The 22031-nt window shown below is 42.6% G+C and overlaps 1 protein-coding gene across 1 annotated transcript in view; it reads right to left on the reverse strand.

Annotated features, from left to right (window-relative positions):
- Window positions 1–14143: 14143 nt before the first annotated feature.
- PSMD12 (proteasome 26S subunit, non-ATPase 12) overlaps window positions 14144–22031 on the reverse strand; it is a 31371-nt gene continuing 23483 nt past the window's right edge. Inside the window, exons 8-11 of the mRNA XM_025889951.2 lie at window positions 21865–21977; window positions 20692–20866; window positions 17573–17650; window positions 14144–16601 (exon numbers count right to left, since the gene is read on the reverse strand). Coding sequence (XP_025745736.1) covers window positions 16392–16601; window positions 17573–17650; window positions 20692–20866; window positions 21865–21977 — 576 coding nt within the window. The 3' untranslated portion in view covers window positions 14144–16391. The remainder of the gene's footprint in view (window positions 16602–17572; window positions 17651–20691; window positions 20867–21864; window positions 21978–22031) is intronic.

The raw sequence follows: 22031 nt of genomic DNA on the forward strand, positions 1-22031 counted from the left end.
ATCCCAGGACCCCGGGATCATGACCCGAGCCGAAGGCAGACGCTTAACCAACCGAGCCACCCAGGTGCCCCTATTCTGTCTTTTAAACAGGCTGCTGAAGGGAAATAATGACCAGAATGCTACCCCACCCCATTCATTCATTCAACAAATTTGTATTTCATATCCAAAAGTATGAGTTCCTATTGGGTTCTAGGCTAGGTTCTATTCTAAACTCCTGAGATATAGTAGGGAACAGGACAAGATCTACCATCCTGGGGGCGCCTGGGTGGCTCAGGCGTTAAGCGTCTGCCTTCGGCTCGGGTCATGGCCCCAGGGTCCTGGGATCGAGCCCCGCGTCGGGCTCCCTGCTCCACGGGGAGTCTGCTTCTCCCTCTCCCTCTGCCTCTCTCCCCGGCTTGTACGCTCTCTGTCTCTCAAATAAATAAATAAAATCTTTAAAAAAGAGAGAGAGAGAGAGAGAGATTAGCATGGCAAGATGCAGACCCAAGAAAAGTTCAACGTGTTAGTGTGTCAGCAAAGAGGGAGAAGAGGATCCAGATAGGAGAGCGGAGAGCTCAGCCGGGGACAGATCAGTAGGGGCTGGTGCGTCTTTGTCCTCACCAGGGATGCTGTTGGGAGACTTTTTTTTTTTTTTTTTTTTAGTAGGAATGAGATACAATCAGATTTAAGTTTTACAAAAATCGGTCTGGTTGCATTTGGAGGTACTCCAGACTCAATACAACAGTGGCTTGGGTCAGGGTGGTGACAAGTGGCTGGATTCAGGATGAATCGTGGTGATTCAGGACTTGCCGATGGATAGGATAAGGGGAGAGAACCAAAGGATGTGATCAGAGCTTCTGACCTGAGCTCGTATATGGTGTTACTTCCTGAAATGTGGAAGAACAGAGAGAAGCACTTTGATGGAGGAAATCAGGAGTTCTGCTGTGACAATGTTGAATTTGAGTTGCCTTTTCTTTTTTTAACATTTGATTTTTATTTATTTGACGGAGACACAGCGAGAGAGGGAACACAAGCAGGAGGAGCGGGAGAGGGAGAAGCAGGCTTCCCCGCTGAGCAGGGAGCCCGATGCGGGGCTCGATCCCAGGACCCTGGGATCATGACCTGAGCCGAAGGCAGACGCTTAACGACTGAGCCACCCAGGCGCCCCTTGAGTTGCCTTTTAGATACCCAAGTAGAAACAAGCTGATAGTTGGAGTCGGAAGGTTCAAGAGGAAGACAAGGGTAGAAAATACTGACTTGGAAAAAAAAAATAGAAAATACTGACTTGGAAGACATCAGCCTAGAGAGACATCTAAAGCCATGGGATCGGATGAGACTGGGGAGAGAACACGGTTGGAAAAGAGAAGGCGGAGGAGAGACCTTGGCCCTGTTCGATGGCCAGGGCTCTGGCGGTACTGGGGGAGGATGAGCCATCGAGGTAGGGTGTGGTGGCAACTGCATCAGGGAAGCCTGAAGAAGAAAAAGTTTCAATAAGGCCATGGTTAACGGAGCCAAACACTGCTGAGAGGCCATGTAAGGTGAGAACAGAGTATCTGACCTTTGGCTGTGACAGGGCTGAAAGCTCATTGCAGCGTGCTGACGAGAGACAGTAGACCCGGTGAGTAAAGCTATAGAAAATGGTTATGTCAGAGTCTCTGCCTTTTCTTGGACTCCTTTATACTCTCCTCTCCTACGCAGAAGAGCGAAGAGCAGTTGTGCACTTGTTATATACCGTATCTTACAACCCCAAGAACTCAGGATTCTACTTCAACACTGATCACTAGAAAGATTTACAGATGGCTTAATTTAAAGTCAGGATAATCACGTGGAAAATGCCAACTGTCTTAGCCTGGATTCCCCAGGAAGCACAGCCTGAAGCAAAAGCTTCGGTGCTACTAATTTACCAGGGAATGCAATTTCAGAGGATGGGAGAGAGGGGCCAGGGGACAGAGGCTGGGAAGGAGGAGGGGGCACTACCACGAGGAAGATGCATTATTAAACCAGCCGCTGCTTAAACGTGGCTGACTGTGCCATCCTGGGGGACTTGTCTTCTCAGAAGTTGTATAACCTGCACTTAGGACAGTCCAACGGGGAGAAACAGGAAAGAAGCACCCCCCCAGCTCCCTTCTCCCTTTGGTCAAAGATTCATCTCCTGGGATGTGACCCCCTGCTTTCTTTCGGTGATGAGAGTTGGGGTCCCATTAATAGGGAAGCCCTAGAGCAGAAGGAGAGGAGAGTGGGGCAGACCCAAGGCAAGACTTGGTATGGTTGGGCCAGCTTGAGATCATTTGAGTCTACAAAGGAGTGATTGCTGCATTGGTGGCTGGAAACGACAGCAGATGCTAAGAAGATCTGAAGCGATGCATAAGAGAGATCTGATACGTCACCTGAGTAATAATCTGGACTGTCACTTTAAAGAATATAATAATCAGAAATGTCAGTAAGACTGTATGTCTTCAGGAGAACTGAACCAAGATACGTCTTCAAGGATATTTACAGCAGCATTGTTTGTAATGGGGGGGACTCAAAATCAAGAACAAAAACTGAGAGGGGCTCCTGGCTGGCTCAGTCAGTAGAGCCTGCGACTCCTGATCTCAGGGTGAGTTCGAGCCTCACGCTGGGGATAGAGTTTACTTAAAAATAAAATCATAGGGGTGCCTGGGTGGCGCAGTCAGTTAAGTGTCCCAACTCTTGCTTTCAGCTCAAGTCTGATTTCAGGGTTGTGAGATTGAGCCCCCCATCAGGCTCCATGCTCAGTGCTGAGTCTGCTTGGGGTTCTCTCTCCCTCGCCGCCTGCCCCTCCCCCCACCCCACGCGCTCACGCTTTCACGTGCTCTCTCTCAAAATAAATACAATCTTTAAAAATAAACAAAATATTCTAAAAAAAGAACAAAACCTGGGGAAACCATTCAAACAACGGGAACTCGTTAATGAATTATATTTAACAAAATAAAAATCTATGCCTTTATTGAAAGGAGGGATAACGAGTTACAGGAGAGGGAGAGAGGGACAGGAAAGAATCACTAGTGGGCTGGGGCGCCCGGGTGGCTCAGTCGTTAGGCGTCTGCCTTCGGCTCAGGTCAGGATCCCAGGGTCCTGGGATCGAGCCCCGCATGGGGCTCCCTGCTCGGCGGGGAGCCTGCCTCTCCCTCTCCCGCTCCCCCTGCTTGTGTTCCCTCTCTCGCTGTCTCTCTCTTTCTGTCAAATAAATAAATAAATAAATCTTTAAAAAAAAAAAGAAGAAGAAGCACTAGGGGGGGCACCTGGGTGGCTCATTCAGTTAAGCGTCTGCCTTCAGCTCAGGTTGTGATCGCAGGGTCCTGGGATCGAGCCCCGCGTCTGGCTCCTTGCTCAGCAGAAAGTCTGCTTCTCCCTCTCCCTCTGATCCTCCTCCCTGCTTCAGCTCTCTCTCTCTGTCTCAAATAAATAAAATAAAATCTCAAAAAAATTAATTAAAAAAAAAGAAAGAAGGACTAGGAAGGGATACCAGGATAGTTGTGGGGTGACAGGTACATGTTCATTATCTTGATATTGGTGAGAGTTTCATGGGTATATACATACGGAAAAACTGACTGAAGTGTAGTGTACCCTTTAAATATATGAAGTTTAGTGTACCCTTAAATATATGAAGTTTAGTTTAGTCTATTAAATGTCAGGAATGGTGGCAAAAATGGGGAGATGTTGGTCAAAGAGTACAAACTTTCAACTGTAGGATGAGTAAGTTCTAGGGGCGCCTGGCTGGCTTAGCAGGTGGAGAGTGCGACTCTTGATCTCAGGGTTGTGAGTTCAAACCCCACGTTGGGTGGAGAGATTACTTAAATAAATAAAACTTAAAAAAAAAAAGATGAATAAATTCTGGAGACCTAATATACAGCAGAGTGACTATAGTTAATGATAGTGTATTATATACTTGAAATTTCCTCAGAGAGTACTTACTAAATATTTTCACTGCACATGAGAAAGGTAACTAGGCAAGGTGGTGACTGTATGTTAATTAGTTTGATAATGGGAACGATTTCACAATATATCAAAACATCATGTTATACACTTTATTTTTTATTTAAAGATTTTACTTTATGTATTTATCTACTTTTTTTAAGATTTTATTTATTTGAGAGAGAGAGAGCACAAGAGGGAAGAGGAGCAGAGGGAGAAGCAGACCCCCCGCTGAGCAGGGAGCCCGATGTGGGACTCGATCCCGGGACTCCAGGATCATGACCTGAGCCAAAGGCAGTCACTCAACCAACTGAGCCACCCAGGCGCCCTATTTATTTATTTACTTTTTAAAGATTTTATTTAATTGTCAGAGAGAGCACAAGCAGAGGGAGAAGCAAACTCCCCTGCTGAGCAGGGAGCCTGATGTGGGGCTCGAATCCCAGGACCCTGGGATCATGACCTGAACTGAAGGCAGATGCTTAACCGACTGAGCCACCCAGCATCCTTATTTTTTTTTTTTTAAGATTTTTTTAAAGTAATCTCTACACCCAACATGGGGCTCGAACTTACAACTGCAAGATCGGGATTCTGGCTGAGCCAGCCAAGCATTCCATCATGTTGTACACTTTAAATATAATACAATGCTTATTGGTCAATCAGTCCTCAGTAAAGTTAGGGGAGAAAACAAAAAAGAAGAAAAATTTAAAATTAAAAAACCTGAAAGCAACAATTCAGTCAATGGGGGACTGGTTAATAAATGATGGTTTTTAATATATTAAAAATCCCTGCATCCACTAGAAAACAAGAAGGTAGACCTGTACCAGGAAATCTGGAACCATCCCCAAGATGTATTAAATGAGAAAAAACAAAGTTCAGAGCAGGGTGTCTAGTATAGTTTCTTTTGTGTACAGTTTTGGAAAGATGAGCAGAGGCAGGTCTGTTAGGATATTTTGGGTTCCTAAATAACAACAACAACAAAAAACCCCTAAGATTCTAAATGGCTTAAATAAGTAAAATTTTCTTTTCTCTTACACCAAAAGTGGCTTGGGTTTCCGGCCAGGTGTCTCAACCCTCTCCTCCTGCCAGCACCCCTCTGCCCACATCAGCCTCCCTGAATAAAGTGTTCATTCCTCGGATGAATCCAGGGACAGAGGACAGAGCATGCCCTTAACTTATCTTCTCAGCCCACCCCACACGGCCGTTTAGGAAAGGGAGATGGGACCTAGGGACACAAAGGCTTTCTGGGGTGAAAGAGGGAAAAGTACCTCTTGTTTGTTTCCGAGTCTCCTCCAGCAGCAGCAGAAATGGAGAGCTCCACCAATCATCTCCGTTTGTGAATGGCAGAGGGGGTCCTGGGGACCCAGTTCTCTGTGCAGGTTCTTTCCTGGGTGGATCAATGCACAGTTACCTCACCTTGGTCTGGTTTGCCTGTGTGGGGTTCCAAATGTTTTCTTGCCCAAAGTGATGGGAAATACTCTAAGACATCACTTCTGAAAGCAACCAGTGACTCTGTGCTTCCAAATGGCCCTGAGAAAAGGAAATGAAAGGAGCTCTCGGCCGTTCTCCTCATTCAAGTTCACTTGGAGTAGCCGACCTGGACGATGCTGTTACAAACCCCAGGATTCCAAGGAAGCCGTTCTGGCAGTCAGTTAACTACTTCCAGGAAAAGAACATCTCAGCCTACTGTCTCAAAAGATGGCGCATCTAATGTAACTTTGCCAAGTTGTAGTATAACCACCATGACTAATAAGGGCTTTGAAAATGCTTTTCAGAGAAAGAGCACTTGAATGTAATACCTGTCAATGTTTTCCTCAACAGAAAGCCCGTCATGAACATTCACAAATAGCGTGGGAATTCAAACCCAGGAAGGAAATGAATGATAGCGATCTCATGGGAAGGAAGAGAACTTCCTTACAGAGACAGGAGCATCCTACAGTCACTTGTATCCCGTGCAAGCCCTTCCTGACGACTGAGTATACTTAGAATGACTTCAGGGAGCGGATAATTTGCCTGAATCTATCAGCAGACATTCAATAGCAATTGGAGTTTTAGCAAACTTATTTTATTTTTTAAAGATTTTATTTATTTGAGACAGAGAGAATGAGAGAGAGAGAGAGAGCACATGAGGGGGGGGAGGGTCAGAGGGAGAAGCAAACTCCCTGCCGAGCAGGGAGCCCGATGCGGGACTCGATCCAGGGACTCCAGCATCATGACCTGAGCCGAAGGCAGTCGCTTAACCAACTGAGCCACCCAGGCGCCTGCAAACTTATTTTAACAATATGTTGTATCTCAAAAAACAGAGAAGTGCATAAATAATTAAACACTACATTTCAAGATGTGGGGGGAAAAAAAAGTCCAGGCCAGAAGTGAAGTTGTTAAATTTCCAAATAAGAAAAGGACTCTTGGGGCGCCTGGATGGCTCAGTTGGCTAAGTGTCTGCCTTCAGCTCAGGTCATGATCTCAGAGTCCTGGGATCGAGCCCCGAGTCAGGCTCCTGCTCAGCGGGGAGTCTGCTTCTCTCTCTCCCTCTGTCCCTTCCCGAGACTTGTGCTCTCTTAAATAAATAAAATTTTTTTAAAAAGGAAAGAAAAGAACTCTCTTTTTGGGGAGAGGACAAAAAACTGTCTACCCAGACAGACTTGACTGGATCACACTAGTCGCCTTGGTGAATTTTCTACAGGCCAAATCTAGCCTTTGGCCATATAGGCACAGAAGCTCAGTGTTTCCAGCTCAAAGAGCAGATCTGTCTTTCAGAGATGGAGGTACATTATCCATCCACGGTAATACAGGAGTATAAAACCAGAATGGCCATTTACTCCTTCCAAGAAGAAATTTAATGGTCACCCAAGAAAACACACAATCAACCCTTCCTCTTTCCTGGTTTGCAGACATATATGATGTCAGAAAAAGTATTTAAAACTTGGAAATGGGAAAAAAAACTTGGAAATAGGTAAAAGAGATCACTGGGTTTTCATTCAGTGCAATGCTGAGCATGACTTTTTATTGTCTGGGCTATTTAAAAATTCTGTAGAAGCAGAGATTAATTTATAGATTTTTGCCTACTAAAGAGGCAAGTAATACCCATCTGGCAAAAAGAGCCTCAACACACTACAGTTCATGGTCCTGTTAGAGATGAACCAATTTTATATCGCTCACAAGTTTATTTTATTTTTTTAGAGAGAGAGAGAGCATGCCTGGGTTGGGGAGGGGCAGAGGGAGAGGGGGAGAGAGAATCTTTTCTCTGGAGCTTGACAAAGGGCTCAATCTCATGACCCTGAGATCATGACCTGAGCAAAAATCAAGAATCGGACGCTTAACTGACTGAGCCACCCAGGCGCCCTGCAATTTTATTCTTTCTTTTTTTTTTAAGATTTTATTTACTCATTTGACAGAGAGAGACACAGTGAAAGAGGGAGCACAAGCAGGGGGAGTGGGAGAGGGAGAAGCAGGCTTCCACTGAGCAGGGAGCCCGATGTGGGGCTCGATCCCAGGACCCTGGGAACATGACTGGAGCCGAAGGCAGCCACTTAACGACTGTGCCACCCAGGCCCCTATATGTGATCTTTTGTGTCTGACTTTTCACTTGGCATGTTTCAAGGTCCATCCTCACTGTAACAGATATCAGCACTATTTTTCATGGCTAAATAATATTCTGTGGTACAGATATGCCACCATTTATTTATCCATTCATTCTCTGATGGCCATTTGGGTCGTTTCCGCCTTCTGACTATTGCAAATAGTGTTGCTGTGAACATTCCCTTGCAAGTATTTGAATACTGTTTTCAGTTATCTTTGGTATAGACCTTGGAGTGGAATTGCTGGGACATATGTTAATTCTGTGTTTAAGTTTTTGAGGGCCCACTAAATTATTTTCCACCTGACTGAACCATTTTACATTCGATCTTACCTTTTTGAAAATAGTCCTTGGTAAGTTACCAAATAACACTTGGTAAGTGATCATGAACTTAATGATAAGTTAAGTCATCATCAGAAGTTTGCTTATTGGGGTGCCTGGGTGGCTCAGTCGTTAAGCTCTGCCTTCGGCTCAGGTTATGATCCTGGGGTCCTGGGATCGAGCCCTGCATCGGGCTCCCTTCTCGGCGGGGAACATGCTTCTCCCTCTGCCTCTGCCTGCTGCAACCCCTGCTTGTGCTCTCTTTGTCAAATAAATAAAATCTTAAAACAAAAACAAAAACATTGCATTTAAAAGAAATAAGTTTGCTTATTGAGTATGGGGTCAGGTCAAGGTGAGGTTCTTATATGATTTCTTTATTATTATTATTTTGAGAGAGAAGGAGAGAGAACAAGTTGGGGAGGGGCAAAGGGAGAGGGAACCTCAAGCAGACTCCCTGTTGAGCATGGAGCCTGATGCACAGCTTGATCCTGATCCATTGACCCTGAGATCATAACCTGAGCCAGATCAAGAGTTGGACGCTTAACTGACTGAGTCACCGAGAAGCCCTGCTCCTTATATGATTTTAGGCCATTTTTCCATGCGGCCTCAATTTCCTGAGAGCAATGTTTCCAGCAAGGGGATCACAGGAGTTCGGATCCATTTCCTACATCCATTTCCGTGGTTAGAATGGCCTTGACGGGAAGTCCAGAACACTTGGATTCAGTTCGCTAAGGATCCCTCTCCCCCTCACACTGCCCGTGTATGCTGTGGCTCCCATTTTCCTACCTGTCACGGCTAACTCTTTGATCAACACATTCTTTCTTCAGTATATATCTCAAAGCTAGTCAAGTTAGTTATCTGGTCATTTTTCGAAGTCCACACATTTTGTAACTATATGCAGGGCACAAATTCCAGATGTTGGGAAATTTAGTTGTCAGCTAATTGTAAAAGTTGCCCGCCAGATGCTTACCTTCTAGCAGTCAGATTTGGGGAGCCAGGGAACCATTAAGTGTCTGCTTATCCACTCTGGCCCACAATATGATATTATAATCTAAATCTTAGAGGAAGAACTTATTTTCAAACTCTTACTGTAATCCCTAAATCCTGACAGCAGAAAAAAAATCACATTATCCTTGTCTCTCAAGATTTGCATTCTCAAAGGTGAAGGAAATGTGGTTTCAAAGAGTGTTTCCATTAAGTGGGAACATTTTGAATAAAGTATCTGCCCTGCATTCCAGACACAATGGAAATCAATGTGGAAGCATCAGGAGACCAGCTGGTTAGTATTCCGTAGTGAGGCACTACGCTGTGCATTCAGCAGAAGACATGATATGCATCTTAAGAAACGTCTTATTTCGGGGCGCCTGGGGGGCTCGATCGTTAGCGTCTGTTTTGCAGCATTATCTTTGCTCTTTCTTGAAGGTTAGCTCTTTTAAAGTTATCTAATTCAAATCCTAAAAACTTTTAAATGAACAGAATGCTAAAATCTTGAAGTAAAGTTCGTTTACATCGTATTGCTTTTTACTTTCATAACCTTTTTACTTTCTGTACTTGCAAGAGACACTTAGGCATCAAAAAAAAAGGTGTTATGGAGTAGAAAGTATTCTTTCGCAGCTCAGGGAAAATGTCCAAAGTTCAGATTAAGGTATGAAATTGAACAGGGTACTAAATTTAGAATTATTAAACTCTTTTTTTTCTTAAAGATTTTATTTATTTATTTGACAGAGAGAGACACAGCGAGAGAGGGAACACAAGCAGGGAGAGTGGAGGGGGGAGAAGCAGGCTTCCCGCAGAGCAGGGAGCCCAATGAGGCTCGATCCCAGAACCTTGGGATCATGACCTGAGCCGAAGGGAGACGCTTAACGACTGAGCCACGCAGGCGCCCCGAATTATTAAACTTTTTTTTTTTAAGATTTTATTTATTTGAGAGAGAGAGAATGAGAGATAGAGAGCACAAGAGGGAAGAGGGTCAGAGGGAGAAGCAGACTCCCCGCTGAGCAGGGAGCCCGATGTGGGACTTGATCCTGGGACTCCAGGATCATGACCCGAGCCGAAGGCAGTCGCTTAACCAACTGAGCCACCCAGGCGCCCCGAATTATTAAACTCTTGAAGACGATTTTTACTGCAGAAGCTGGTACTCATTACATATTAAATAATAAGGCTGCACGTATGGCAATACAGAAAAAAAAATGTGTGACACCTATCTTCTTCCTTTAGATAAGCTACTCCTGTCGAGAATACTATTTCTACAGGGGCGCCTGGGTGGCTTAGTTGTTGGGCGTCTGCCTCCGGCTCAGGTCAGGATCCCAGGGTCCTGTGATCGAGCCCCGCATCGGGCTCCCTGCTCGGCGGGAAGCCTGCTTCTCCCTCTCCCACTCCCACTGCTTGTGTTCCCTCTCTCACTGTGTCTCTCTCTGTCAAATAAATAAATAAAATCTTAAAAAAAAGAGAGAGAGAATACTATTTCTACAGCCTAAGTCATTTCTGAACACTTGTCCAAACTATTTTTTGTGGATGCATTGTAAATATGTATTTATTTAGTTACTTTTTTAAAAAAAAAGTAAGCACCACGTCCAACGTGGGGCTTGAACTCATGACACTGAGATCAAGAGTCGGCTTGCTCTACTGAGTTAGCCAGGCACTTCTAATGAGCCACTTTTGATTCATACTGCATAGTTCTCTTTTTATTTGTCCCAGTGATACCAAATGTTTAGACTTTTTGGTACTGAAACCTAAAAAGTCCTTAAGGGTTTCAGATAAAAGAGCACCTATTGGGCACCTGGGTGGCTCAGTTGGTTGGGTGACTGCCTTCGGCTCGGGTCATGATCCAGGAATCCGCTGGATCGAGTCCCGCATCGGGCTCCCCGCTCGGCAAAGAGTCCGCTTCTCCCTCTGACCCTCCCCCCTCTCGTGTGCTCTCTCTCTCTCTCTCTCTCATTCTCTCTGTCTTAAATAAATAAATAAATAAATAAGAGCACCTATTATGAAGACAGGAGTGCCTTATTTAATGCTAATTGCTCTCCTGAGATATGCACACGATGCAGGCTCCAAATGGCTGAAACTTGGTCTGATAAGTTGATCACAAGTGACTCGTCCCCTCCTGACAGTAGGTGCAAGAGAACAAGAACTCTTGCAGAATTTGTCTTTATGGTGAATGGGGTAAGATTTAACATAGCAACAGCTTTGCCAGGAATTGGTTCCTCTCTGGCCTTCCATGTCATTCCTTTGCACATAAATATTCTTTTCTGGGTTGTTTTTGGTTTTTTAAAGATTTTATTTATTTGAGAGAGAAAGAATGAGAGATAGCACGAGAGGGAAGAGGGTCAGAGGGAGAAGCAGGCTCCCTGCCGAGCAGGGAGCCCGATGCAGGACTCGATCCCGGGACTCCAGGATCATGACCTGAGCGGAAGGCAGTCGCTTAACCGACTGAGCCACCCAGGCGCCCAATATTCTTTTGGTTTTAAAAGCTAATGTGCAGGGGTGCCCGGGTGACTCAGTCGTTAAGCGTCTGCCTTCGGTTCGTGTCGTGATCCTGGGGTCCTGGGATCGAGCCCCGCTTCGGGCTCCCTGCTCTGTGGGGGGCCTGCTTCTCCCTCTCCCACTCCCCCTGCCTGTGTTCCCTCTTTCGCTGTGTCTCTCTCTGTCAAATAAAATCTTAAAAAAAAAAAAAAAAAAGCTAATGTGCAGGAGGGGCACCTGGCTGGCTCAATCAGTGGAGTGTAAGACTCGATCTCAGGGTCATGAGTTCAAGCCCCACGTTGGGTGTAGAGATTACTTTTTTTTAAATGTTTTATTTATTTATTCATGAGAGTCAGAGAGAGAGAGAGAGGCAGGGGCAGAGGGAGAAGCAGGCTTTCCGCAGAGCAGGGAGCCCGATGCGGGACTCGATCCCAGGACCCTGGGATCATGACCTGAGCCGAAGGCAGATGCTTAACCATCTGAGCCACTCAGGTGCCCCGGATATAGACATTACTTGAAAATAAAAATCTTTTGGGGCGCCTGGGTGGCTCTGTCGGTTGAGCGTCTGACTCTTGATTTGGGCTCAGGTCATGATCTCAGGGACCTGGGATCGAGTCCTGTGTTGGGCTCCATGCCCAGTGGGGAGTCTGCTTGAGGATTCTCTCTCCCTCTCCCTCTTCCCCCACTCACACACTAAAATAAATAATTGAAAAATATATATATAGTAACAATAAAAAAATAATCTTTGGGGTGCCGGGCTGGCTCAGTCATTAGAGCATGCAACTCTTGTATCTCAGGGTTATGAGTTTGAGCACCACATTGGGTGTAGATTACTAAAAACAAAAATTTCTAAAAAATAAATAAAAGAATATGTGCAAATTGAGTGAAAAGTACTCGGCACAATCGTTAGTTTCCTCTAAATCTTTTTATTTTTTATGATTTTATTTGTCTGACAGAGAGAGACAGCGAGAGAGGGAACACAAGCAGAGGGAGTGGAAGAGGGAGAAGCAGGCTTCCCGCTGAGCAGGGAGCCCGATGCAGGGCTCGATCCCAGGACCCCGGGATCCTGACCTGAGCCGAAGGCAGACACCTAACGACTGAGCCACCCAGGCGCCCCAAAATCCTTTTTTTAAAAGTCAATATGCAGATATACCTAAAAGAATTGAAAACGACTTCAGACACTCGTACACCCACATTCATAGCAGTACCAGTCACAAGAGGGGAAGGGTGGAACCCCAAGTCAGCGTCAACAGATGAACACAATGTGGTATATCCATACAGTGGAACGCTATTCAGCCATAAAAGAAACAAAGTTCTGACACGTGCTACATGGATGAACCTTGAAAACATTATGCTACACGAAATAAGCCAGACAGAAGACAAATATTGTGTGACTCCACTTGTGTGAAGTATCTTGTGCAGGCAAATTCATAGAAACATAGATTAGGAGCTACCAAGCGACTAGGGAAAGGAGGGGTGGGGAATTCCTGCCTAATGGTTAATCGAGCTTCTGGCTGGGGTAACATTTTGGAAGTAGGGGTGCCAGGTTGGCAGAGTCAGTAAAGCATGACTTTTTTTTTTTTTAACCTGAGAGAGAGAGAGAGAGAGAGAGAGAGAAAGAGGAGCAGTGGGGAGAAGCAGAGGGAGAAGCAGGCTTCCCACTGAGCAGGGAGCCCGATGCAGGGCTCGATCCCAGGGCCCTGGGATCATGACCCGAGCTGAAGGCAAATGCTTAACCGACTGAGCCACCCAGGCGCCCCAAGTGTGTGACTCTTGATCTTGGGATTGTTTGAGCCCCACATTGGGTGTAGAACTTAGGCAAAAAAATTTTTTTAACGATTGAAAAAAGTTTTGGAAATAGGTATTAGTGATGGTTGTACACTGTGAATGTAATTAATGCCACTGACTTGTACCTTTACAGGGCAATATAAAGTTGGATGTGAGGATCAAAACAAAATCCCAGGAAGGTATAAGGATTTTTTTTTTTAGGATTTAAAAAAATTAAGAAACAATTTAACTCAGTCAGCGTTTAAATTTCTACTATGTAACAGAAAAGATGGATACTGAGATAAACGTGGTTCCCAATCTCACCGAGAAAGATAGCAAGATAATGAGACTTTCCAAATCTTCAATTCTTTCAACATGGTAAATATTGAGGACATTGCTTTCCATCCACTCAGAAAGCAAGAACCTTTCTCTACATGTCAGCGAGCAAGCTAAAACCAGACCTCAGATCACTAGACTTGGAAACAACCCGCACAGAATAAGCATCTTGCTGGAGCATAATCCTCACTGTACTGATGTTCGTGTCCACTCAGTTCTTCCAGCATCTGCAACCCCGAGGACTTGCTAGAAATGAACATTCCTGGGCCCTACCCAGACCTCCTGGATCAGAAACTCTGGGGGTGGGGCCCAACCATCTGTCACAGTGTGCCCTGCCGGTGAGTCTGACATGCTACATGGGAGAACCATGGGTCGGGAGCACAGGAAGGCATGGCTTGTCACCAAACCCAGATCAGAAAGAACCCAGGTGGAAAAAAGCCAACCAGTTGGCTTTTGAAACAAACATGCACAGTGTTTTCCCACCGCTTGAAAAACAGGTTTATGGAGAGAACCCGATTTTGAAAGAATGAAAAACCTATGTTTTTTTTTTTTTTTAAAGATTTTATTTATTTCTTCGACAGACAGAGCACAGGCAGGCAGAGTGGCAGGCAGAGGGAGAAGCAGGCTCTCTGCTGAGCAGGGAGCCAGACGTGGGGCTTGATCCCATGAGCCTGGGATCACAACCCAAGCCGAAGGCAGTCGCTTAACCGACTGAGCCACCCAGGTGCCCCTGGCTTTTGTTTTAAACAGCAAAAGAATTGAAAAAAGAAGTGATCTTTACAAGTATGAGTTTATTCTTTAAGTTTTTACACACCCACAAATAGTGCTTTTATTGCAGCTCTATCCAGGAGCCAAAAACAATGTAAAATATGTACTTGTATCACACATGTAACAGAGGAGATAGAAGGAAACAGTATGAATTTTAAAGATTAGTTTTTCAATGATTCAGTGAGCATATGGAAATTGAGGATAATTACAGAAATAGCTAGTGAACTCTAAAATAAAAACAAATTATATAAAAATAAAAGGGCAAAAACCATCTCATTTAAAAAATGAAAACAAAAAACAGTGGCTTATCACATCTCTGCTAGTTAGTAACCTAATGAAAATGAAAAGGAGTCAAGTATTATCTTTTCCATATTTAAAACAAAGTGGTTCTATCCTTTTCACAAACAGGCAGCTGTAGGTCTGAAATGGAAGCCGGGATTTGGGGTTCTGAACACCTCAAATATTTTACTGCCCTGTGTTAATGGATTCTTCTTTGTAACACTAAGAAATTTAAGTTTGCTTGGAGACGAAAAAAACAAGAACTGGATGAGCAGTTAAATCAAATGGGATTTAGTTACTGGGACAGTAACAAATGGCACCAAATCAGAACACACAAAGAGCTTAGTTTGAGGGCAAGCATGTTAAATAAAGACCAAAGAAGAGGACCATTTGAGATCTTTATAACAACCAAGTATTTGGCCAAATAGCCTAGGTTTGGCAAGTACAAGGGTAATGAGTTAGTGAGTTAATGAGAAGCTAGATTCAAATTAGCTCCAACTTGATTTACAAATTAACAATACAACATCATTTTTTTCTATCCTTTTCATGCAGAAGAAAATATAAAGCATATTCCTACTGCTAGTGTGAACTTCTGGTGTTCCTTGCCATATTTTTGGTTAGATTTTTAAAGATAAGTGGTAGATGTTTGTTATTAATGTGACCAATACATTAAATTTCCAAATAGAATTAGATTTAATACTAGGTTATTACTCACAATGACTCAGCATAAATAGCAGAGACCCCACAAATGTCCCCAGCCCTGGGACCACAGAGGACAATTTAGTGACCATTAAATGAAAATGAATTACGAAAAATGCTATTTCCAGAATGTCTTTTTCCCCCACTACCTTCATTTGGGTTTTTAAAAAAGTAGACCTCATACTTTCTTTGTTTCAACATCATTTTAAATAAGCTTCTAACATTGTTTCAATCTTCAGTTTTCCCTGAAATATATCAAATTTTAAAAAACTTCCAAAATTTGCTATTAATTGATTTCAGATGTTTCTTTTGAGAGTAAAACTACTTTTGTTAACTTCTGTAAAAAAAAAAAAAGTCAATACTATGCCATTTGCTAAGAGGGTGGCTGAGTCTTTTTTGTTGTCATTTTTTAAAGCATTTTAGGTAGTAATCCAGTGTTCATATAATGGAACTAAAGTTCCTATAAGGAGATAATGAATTTGGAACATTAACGATGTAATTAGACCTTTAAGTGAAAGTCACAAAGAAATCTTATAAAAATGACTTTGTGTGTTAAACTATGTCAATACAATGTCACTTGATTTTGTTCAACTGGTCAAGTCAGAGAAAGGGAATGAAAATAATCAAGCTACTGTGACTGAAACTAGTCTGACTCAAGGGGAAAAAAAAACACATGTATGTTTTCAGCCTACCAGATCACTCTACATACACTCAATGCTAAAATACAAATTCTTCACAAATCACAACTCTATCGCAAATGTTCTTATATGTCCTATGTTGTTTTTTAAATTCTATCAAATTGATAGCTTTACAACAGAATTTCTTTTATTTAAAAAATACTTAAATCACTATCCCACAAAATGTTCAGAAACACAGGTAAGTATAGAAAGTCAATGTGCATATACGTTTATTATTATAATTATGGTTGTTAGCTGAATGAGAACAAATAACAGCTAAAAAGTTTTCAAATGACAGAAAAACACATTTGGTTAAGTTATGACACAATTTTTTGAGTATGTAGACAATAGAAATGTATTTTTTTTTTTTTTGCACCAATTGCAAATGCAAAGTTAACGATAAAATCAGGGAGCTGAAAGGTCAAAAGGGGCCTTAAACATATTCACTATCTTTTAAATTTTAGACAAAGGAGCTGAGAATATAGAAAACACAAACAAACAAACCCAACATTTACACCATAACAGTCTTTTTTTTTTTTTTTTTAATGACTTCCAATTTTAACTCTTTTCTAAAAGCATTAGGGGCGTTGAGACCCTTATTGTAGATTATGTATCATCTCCTCTTTGGCTATGAGGTGTGTAGTTTTGTTAACTAGAGACATCAGTGAGTTCAGTTTCTGAGACCAGTCATTTAATAAATTATTTGGATCCTTGGGTCTCTGGAAGTTGATAATTCCTGCCAACCTGTCTACTTTAGCAAAGATGGTCTTGTTAACTACTAGATTCGAAAGAAAAGCTTCTGACTCCTGCAAGAGAGAAAGGCAATTGGATTAAGACAGGATAATTACAGACAATAAACTTTAAGGAAAGTATTTTCTAAACTCTTTACCTAAGAAAATGCAGGACTAAAATTCACTGTTCTAGTTAGCAACTGTTAACTTCCCGTAATAACATACCATTCTACTGCGAGTCTAGGAATGAACAGACTACGAGTCTACCCATATCAGGGTGGAGTTTGAATCAGCCTCCGTGCAAACTCAACCCTGTTGATAACTGCAGACAGCCAGCCTGCTGCCAATGGCAATTTGGTCCACACTCTTGGTCTACAATGTTTCCCCCTAACCATTATACAGATAATTTGTTTCCAGAAATGCTGGGTTACCATATATGCTCTGCCACTGGTGACTACCTAGTCAAGAACAAGACACTCTACTTCTAAGGACGCTGGTACCCTTGTCCAGAAATGTAAGTAGCTAACGCGCCAACCAAGGATCAAACCTTCGACCTCTAACATCCGTGATTCTTCTTTTTTAGGTAACCCGAAAAACTCTGTCTGGTGATAGAAATGGCTTCTGGATTACCTCACTTGACCCCGGCCTCTGTGGTGGTATACATGTCACCAACAGGAACACATACCTGCTCCTCTAACAGGACCTGACCTCTCTCTGCAAGGGAAATGCAGTCAAGTCTCTCTCCCATTTTCTATGGCTCATTTCTGGGAACCTAGATGTATTCATTATAGAAATATATACCCTGCACTGCAGATGAATCGATGTAAAACTACCGTACTGAAGTGAAGATTTTAACTAGGACACATAATATTAATGTAACTATAAACTTGTTATTTAAGGTATTTTTTGGTATTCAAGATAGCCTGGAGAAACTCTGTCACCTAAACTTAAAATTAAATAATAAAACAAAACTGGTTTTCTCATTCAATTTTTACAAGTCAGCTGATATTCAAAGTGACTGGCTACAAACAACTCCAACTACTTACATCGACAGACAGGTCGAGAAGCTGAGCCATCCTCTGCATTGTTATCCTCGTGTAATATTTGGCCATTATTCTAATATTCTGGGGAGAGGACAAAGGGCATGAAGGACATACAACAGTCATCAGTAAGGCTAAAAACCCATTTGTTTTCATATCCAAATAGGTCTACTTTATTTTTTTCATATCCAAATAGGTTTAGTTAAAATGTCAGATTCAGAGCTTTTCTCTATAGCCCACCACTGGAGTGAAACTGGTTCTAAACTTCAGTAACAAAGCAAAATTTAGATATTTTGGTTTCTGCAGTTATTTGTAACTTATTCTGAATACTTTCCACAACTCTTTTTAAATATATATAGTCAAGGGCACCTGAGTGGCTCAGTCAGTTAAGCATCTGCCTTTGGCTAAGGTCATGATCCCAGGGGCCTGGGATCAGCCCTGCATCAGGTTCCCTGATCAGCGGAGAGTCCGCTTCTCCCTCTGCCCACCCCCCAACACTCATTCTCACGCTCTTTCAGATACATAGAATCTTATGGAAAAAAATATATATAGTTAAGACGTAGGCTTATCTTAACTAAAATAGTGGTTAAAAACTGTAACTGTAGGGGCGCCTGGGTGGCTCAGTTGGTTAAGCAACTGCCTTCGGCTCAGGTCATGATCCTGGAGTCCCGGGATCGAGTCCCACATCGGGCTCCCTGCTCAGCAGGGAGTCTGCTTCTCCCTCTGACCCTCTTCCCTCTCGTGCTCTATCTCATTCTCTCTCTCAAATAAATAAATAAAATCTTTAAAAAAAAAGACTGTTTAAAAACTGTAACTGTACTGGGACGCCTGGGTGGCTCAGTGGGTTAAGTGTCTGCCTTTAGCTCAGGTTCAATTCTCCCTCTGCCTGTGTGCACTAGCTCTCTCTTTAATAAATAAATAAAACCTTAAAAAAAACTGTAACTGTACTAAAAGGTTTTTGCTAAACTTTAGAATCTAAAGTTAAACTTTAATAATTATGACACAAAGGCTCAGATTCAAAATATGATTGACAGCATCTTAAGACACCACATTTTCATCATTATAACTACTTAAAGGTAAACTGAAATTAAATTTCCTTTTCACTGGGAACAGTTCCCTTTATTATTCTTTTTAAAAAAGGATTAATTTATTTTAGAGAGAGAGTGTGGGGGTGGGGGTAAGGATGGAGGGAGAGGGAGAATTTCAATCAGACTCCCTGTTGAGCTTGGAGCCCGAAGTGGGGCTCGAACCCACAACCCTGCGATCATGACCTGAGCCAAAATCAAGAGTGGGACGCTTAACTGAGCCACTGTTCCTCCCTTTATTATTCTCTATGTTATTAACAAAACAACAGCATTCATAGGAAAAATGGGGACCAGTGGGGAGAGAAAATGAACTGATCTTTGAAGAAGCTGTCCCTCCTCCCGCCTCTATTCAGGTCCATGGCCACACCAACTTCTTAGGAAGAAGGACAATCATTCTAGACCCCTTTTCCTTCATCCCTTAAATGTAATCAGCGACCAAATTCTATTGATTTTCTTTCTTAAAATAATTCCACCCTATCCATTCTTCAATCCCTCTGCTACTGCCTTGACGGACACCCACAAGGGGTGTTCACTCAGAAGTCTTCTCAACTCTATTCCTGTCTCTCCCCAAAATCCATCCTCCACGCTTACTGCCAGAGGGGTCTTTGTAAGATACAAGCCTCGTCACTGTCCTCTCAGGTCAAGGTTTCCACTACTGCAGTATATAAATTTCGTTAAGCTCCAGGCCCTTTCCCTATCTCCGACTTTCTTCCTCACTGAGCCCTGTTCCTGGAGGCGCTTCCGTTCCCTGCTGGCGTGTCTCCGCGTCCCTGCCAGACCATCCGCTCTGTCTGCTCACCGGGTACCCTTCTTACAAATCTTACCTCCTGGGTCAATTACTGTACATCTAGCCTGACCTTTCTTTTTCTTATTTTTTTTTTTTAAGATTTTATTTTTAAGTAATCTCCACAACCAACATACATAGGGCTTGGACTCACAACCCCGAGATGAAGAGTTGCATGCTCCACCAACTGGGCCAGCCAGGAGGCCCCTTTCAGGTAGAACCAATCAACTCTCTACTTATGCTCCACTCCACGTGATATCTATTTGTGCCCTAATATCTAGAATACTTTTATTTATAAATGCATCTTTCCCTATGACTTATTTTTAAGCTGTCTGAAGGTAGGGACCATGTCTTACTTTGCCACGTGTCCCAGCAACTTTGTACACTGTCTGGCACCTAGAAGGCTCACAATAAATGTTTGTTATGTGAATGAATGCTGAGATAATTCAATTTATAGTGACGCCAAGAAGATCAAAGATCAGGTTTAAGACTTGTTACCCATTCCCAAAACTATCAAGCAAGTATCAGAAAGAACGCCTTTCACCCACAACCATCCCCCACATTCTTAAGAAATTCCTTCTGGTTTATATGCTATAAAATTTTGGATTATTATTTTTTAAGATTTTATTTGACAGAGAGACACAGCGGGACAGGGAACACGAGCAGGGGGAGTGGGAGAGGGAGAAGCAGGCTTCCCGCGGAGCGGGGAGCCCCATGCAGGGCTTGATCCCAGGACCCTGGGATCAGGACCTGAGCTGAAGGTAGATGCTTAACGACTGAGCCACCCAGGCGCCCCTTTTTTAAGATTTTTAAGTAATCTCTATACCCAATGTGAGGCTCAAACTACAACCCCAAGATCAAGAGTCACATGCTTTACTGACTGAGCCAGCCAGGTGCCCCTAAAATTTTGAATTCTTCAGAGGTCCCCTCAAAATAAGCATGCTAAAACACAGGCGTTTTGTTTTCTTTTTCTGAAAAGCCAAAAATGGGGAATAGGGCAGGGGGAAATAAGAGGGAGAAGATAAATTGGATATGGTTTTGGAAATACACAACAGACATTCGAACAACAAATTTACATCACTACTACATTGGGCATAGCAAAAAAACCCAAAAAACAAAAATCCTAAAGCAAAGAATTAAAGACATAACCTCCAAAAAAACCATATTTGACTATCAAACTTGAAAAATAAAAGTTTATACTCAAATTTGCCAAAGTTTACTTTCAGATTGGCATCTCTATCATGCCAGATTCTTACATGTTCAACAACTCTGTTCTTCAAGTCTTTCCACCTTCTTTCACCTTCCTCTGTAGAACCAAAAACATCAGTTGCCGGACTCTCAAGAGACCCTTTTCTTAATTCCATTCCATAGTCTTCAACAAGTGTGGACCAACGCATCAGCTCCATTGTGGTAAAAAGCTTTAAAAGATCCCTGTAAATTGTATAAAACTTAATATTCCAAATCTGTAAAAATTAAGTTTCATGTACTATAACAGCAAATGTTCAAATATCGACAAAGACTGTACTTATAAATTTTTATTTGTAGAACAAAACATAAGTTGATTATTATTTATTTTACCTACTTTACTACCATTTTTTCCACACTAATTCTGAATGGAGCATTCCCCTACTTAACATTCTGCTCCCTCCTGCAATGTATTTTCCAGTCTCTGGAATAATTAATGTAAACTTACCAATGAGACAGATAAAAGAAAAACAGCTTTTAATAAATAAAAGCCCACTCTGCTTAGGAAGTGTATACTTCTGAAAATCACAAAGCCCCAAACTACTAAGACTAAACTTTATCACACGGTTAGTTAACCAAAAGCTGCTAAAGTGAGCTTGAAATGCAACTTCTATTTGATAAATGGCTTATTTATTTTTTAAAGTAGGCTCCACACCCAGCATGGAGCCCGACATGAAGCCCAAACTCACAACCCCAAGATCAAGACCTGAGCTGAGACCAAGAGCTGGATGCTTAACTGAGCCACCTAGACGCCCCATGATAAGTGGTTTGGAATGAAGTGTGTTATAACCTCATTAATTTCTTTTTTTTTTTTTAAGATTTTATTTATTTATTTGAGAGAGAGAGAATGAGAGATAGAGAGCATGAGAGGGAAGAAGGTCAGAGGGAGAAGCAGACTCCTGCTGAGCAGGGAGCCCGATGTGGGACTCGATCCTGGGACTCCAGGATCATGACCTGAGCCGAAGGCAGTCGCTTAACCAACTGAGCCACCCAGGCACCCTAACCTCATTAATTTCTAATGCAGCGTGAAAAAAACATTTCACTACTCTATGAACTCTAGTTTTATTCACCAATACAATCTATCAGCAACCAAATTAAGCAGGTGGACACTTAGGTTAACCTATTTTCTTTCAAAATGGTGTTTCTGCTGAGATGTACACTACACTAGCTAAAAAAGTACTTACTTGTATTTAGGAATTTCTTCTAACTTCTTGTCACCACTTATTCGGTGAACCAAATCTGACTGTTCGTTGTCAAAAGGAGCCAAAATCACATAGAGGACGACACTTTTCAGAGCCTAAAAGTGTTGTATAACACAATCGATTATAAACAAGCTTAGAAACAAAGTGGA

Source organism: Callorhinus ursinus, unplaced genomic scaffold, assembly GCF_003265705.2.
Source record: "Callorhinus ursinus isolate GAN/ISIS: 27379988/994484 unplaced genomic scaffold, GSC_fseal_2.0 scaffold50, whole genome shotgun sequence".
NCBI classification, from domain to species: Eukaryota; Metazoa; Chordata; class Mammalia; order Carnivora; family Otariidae; genus Callorhinus; species Callorhinus ursinus.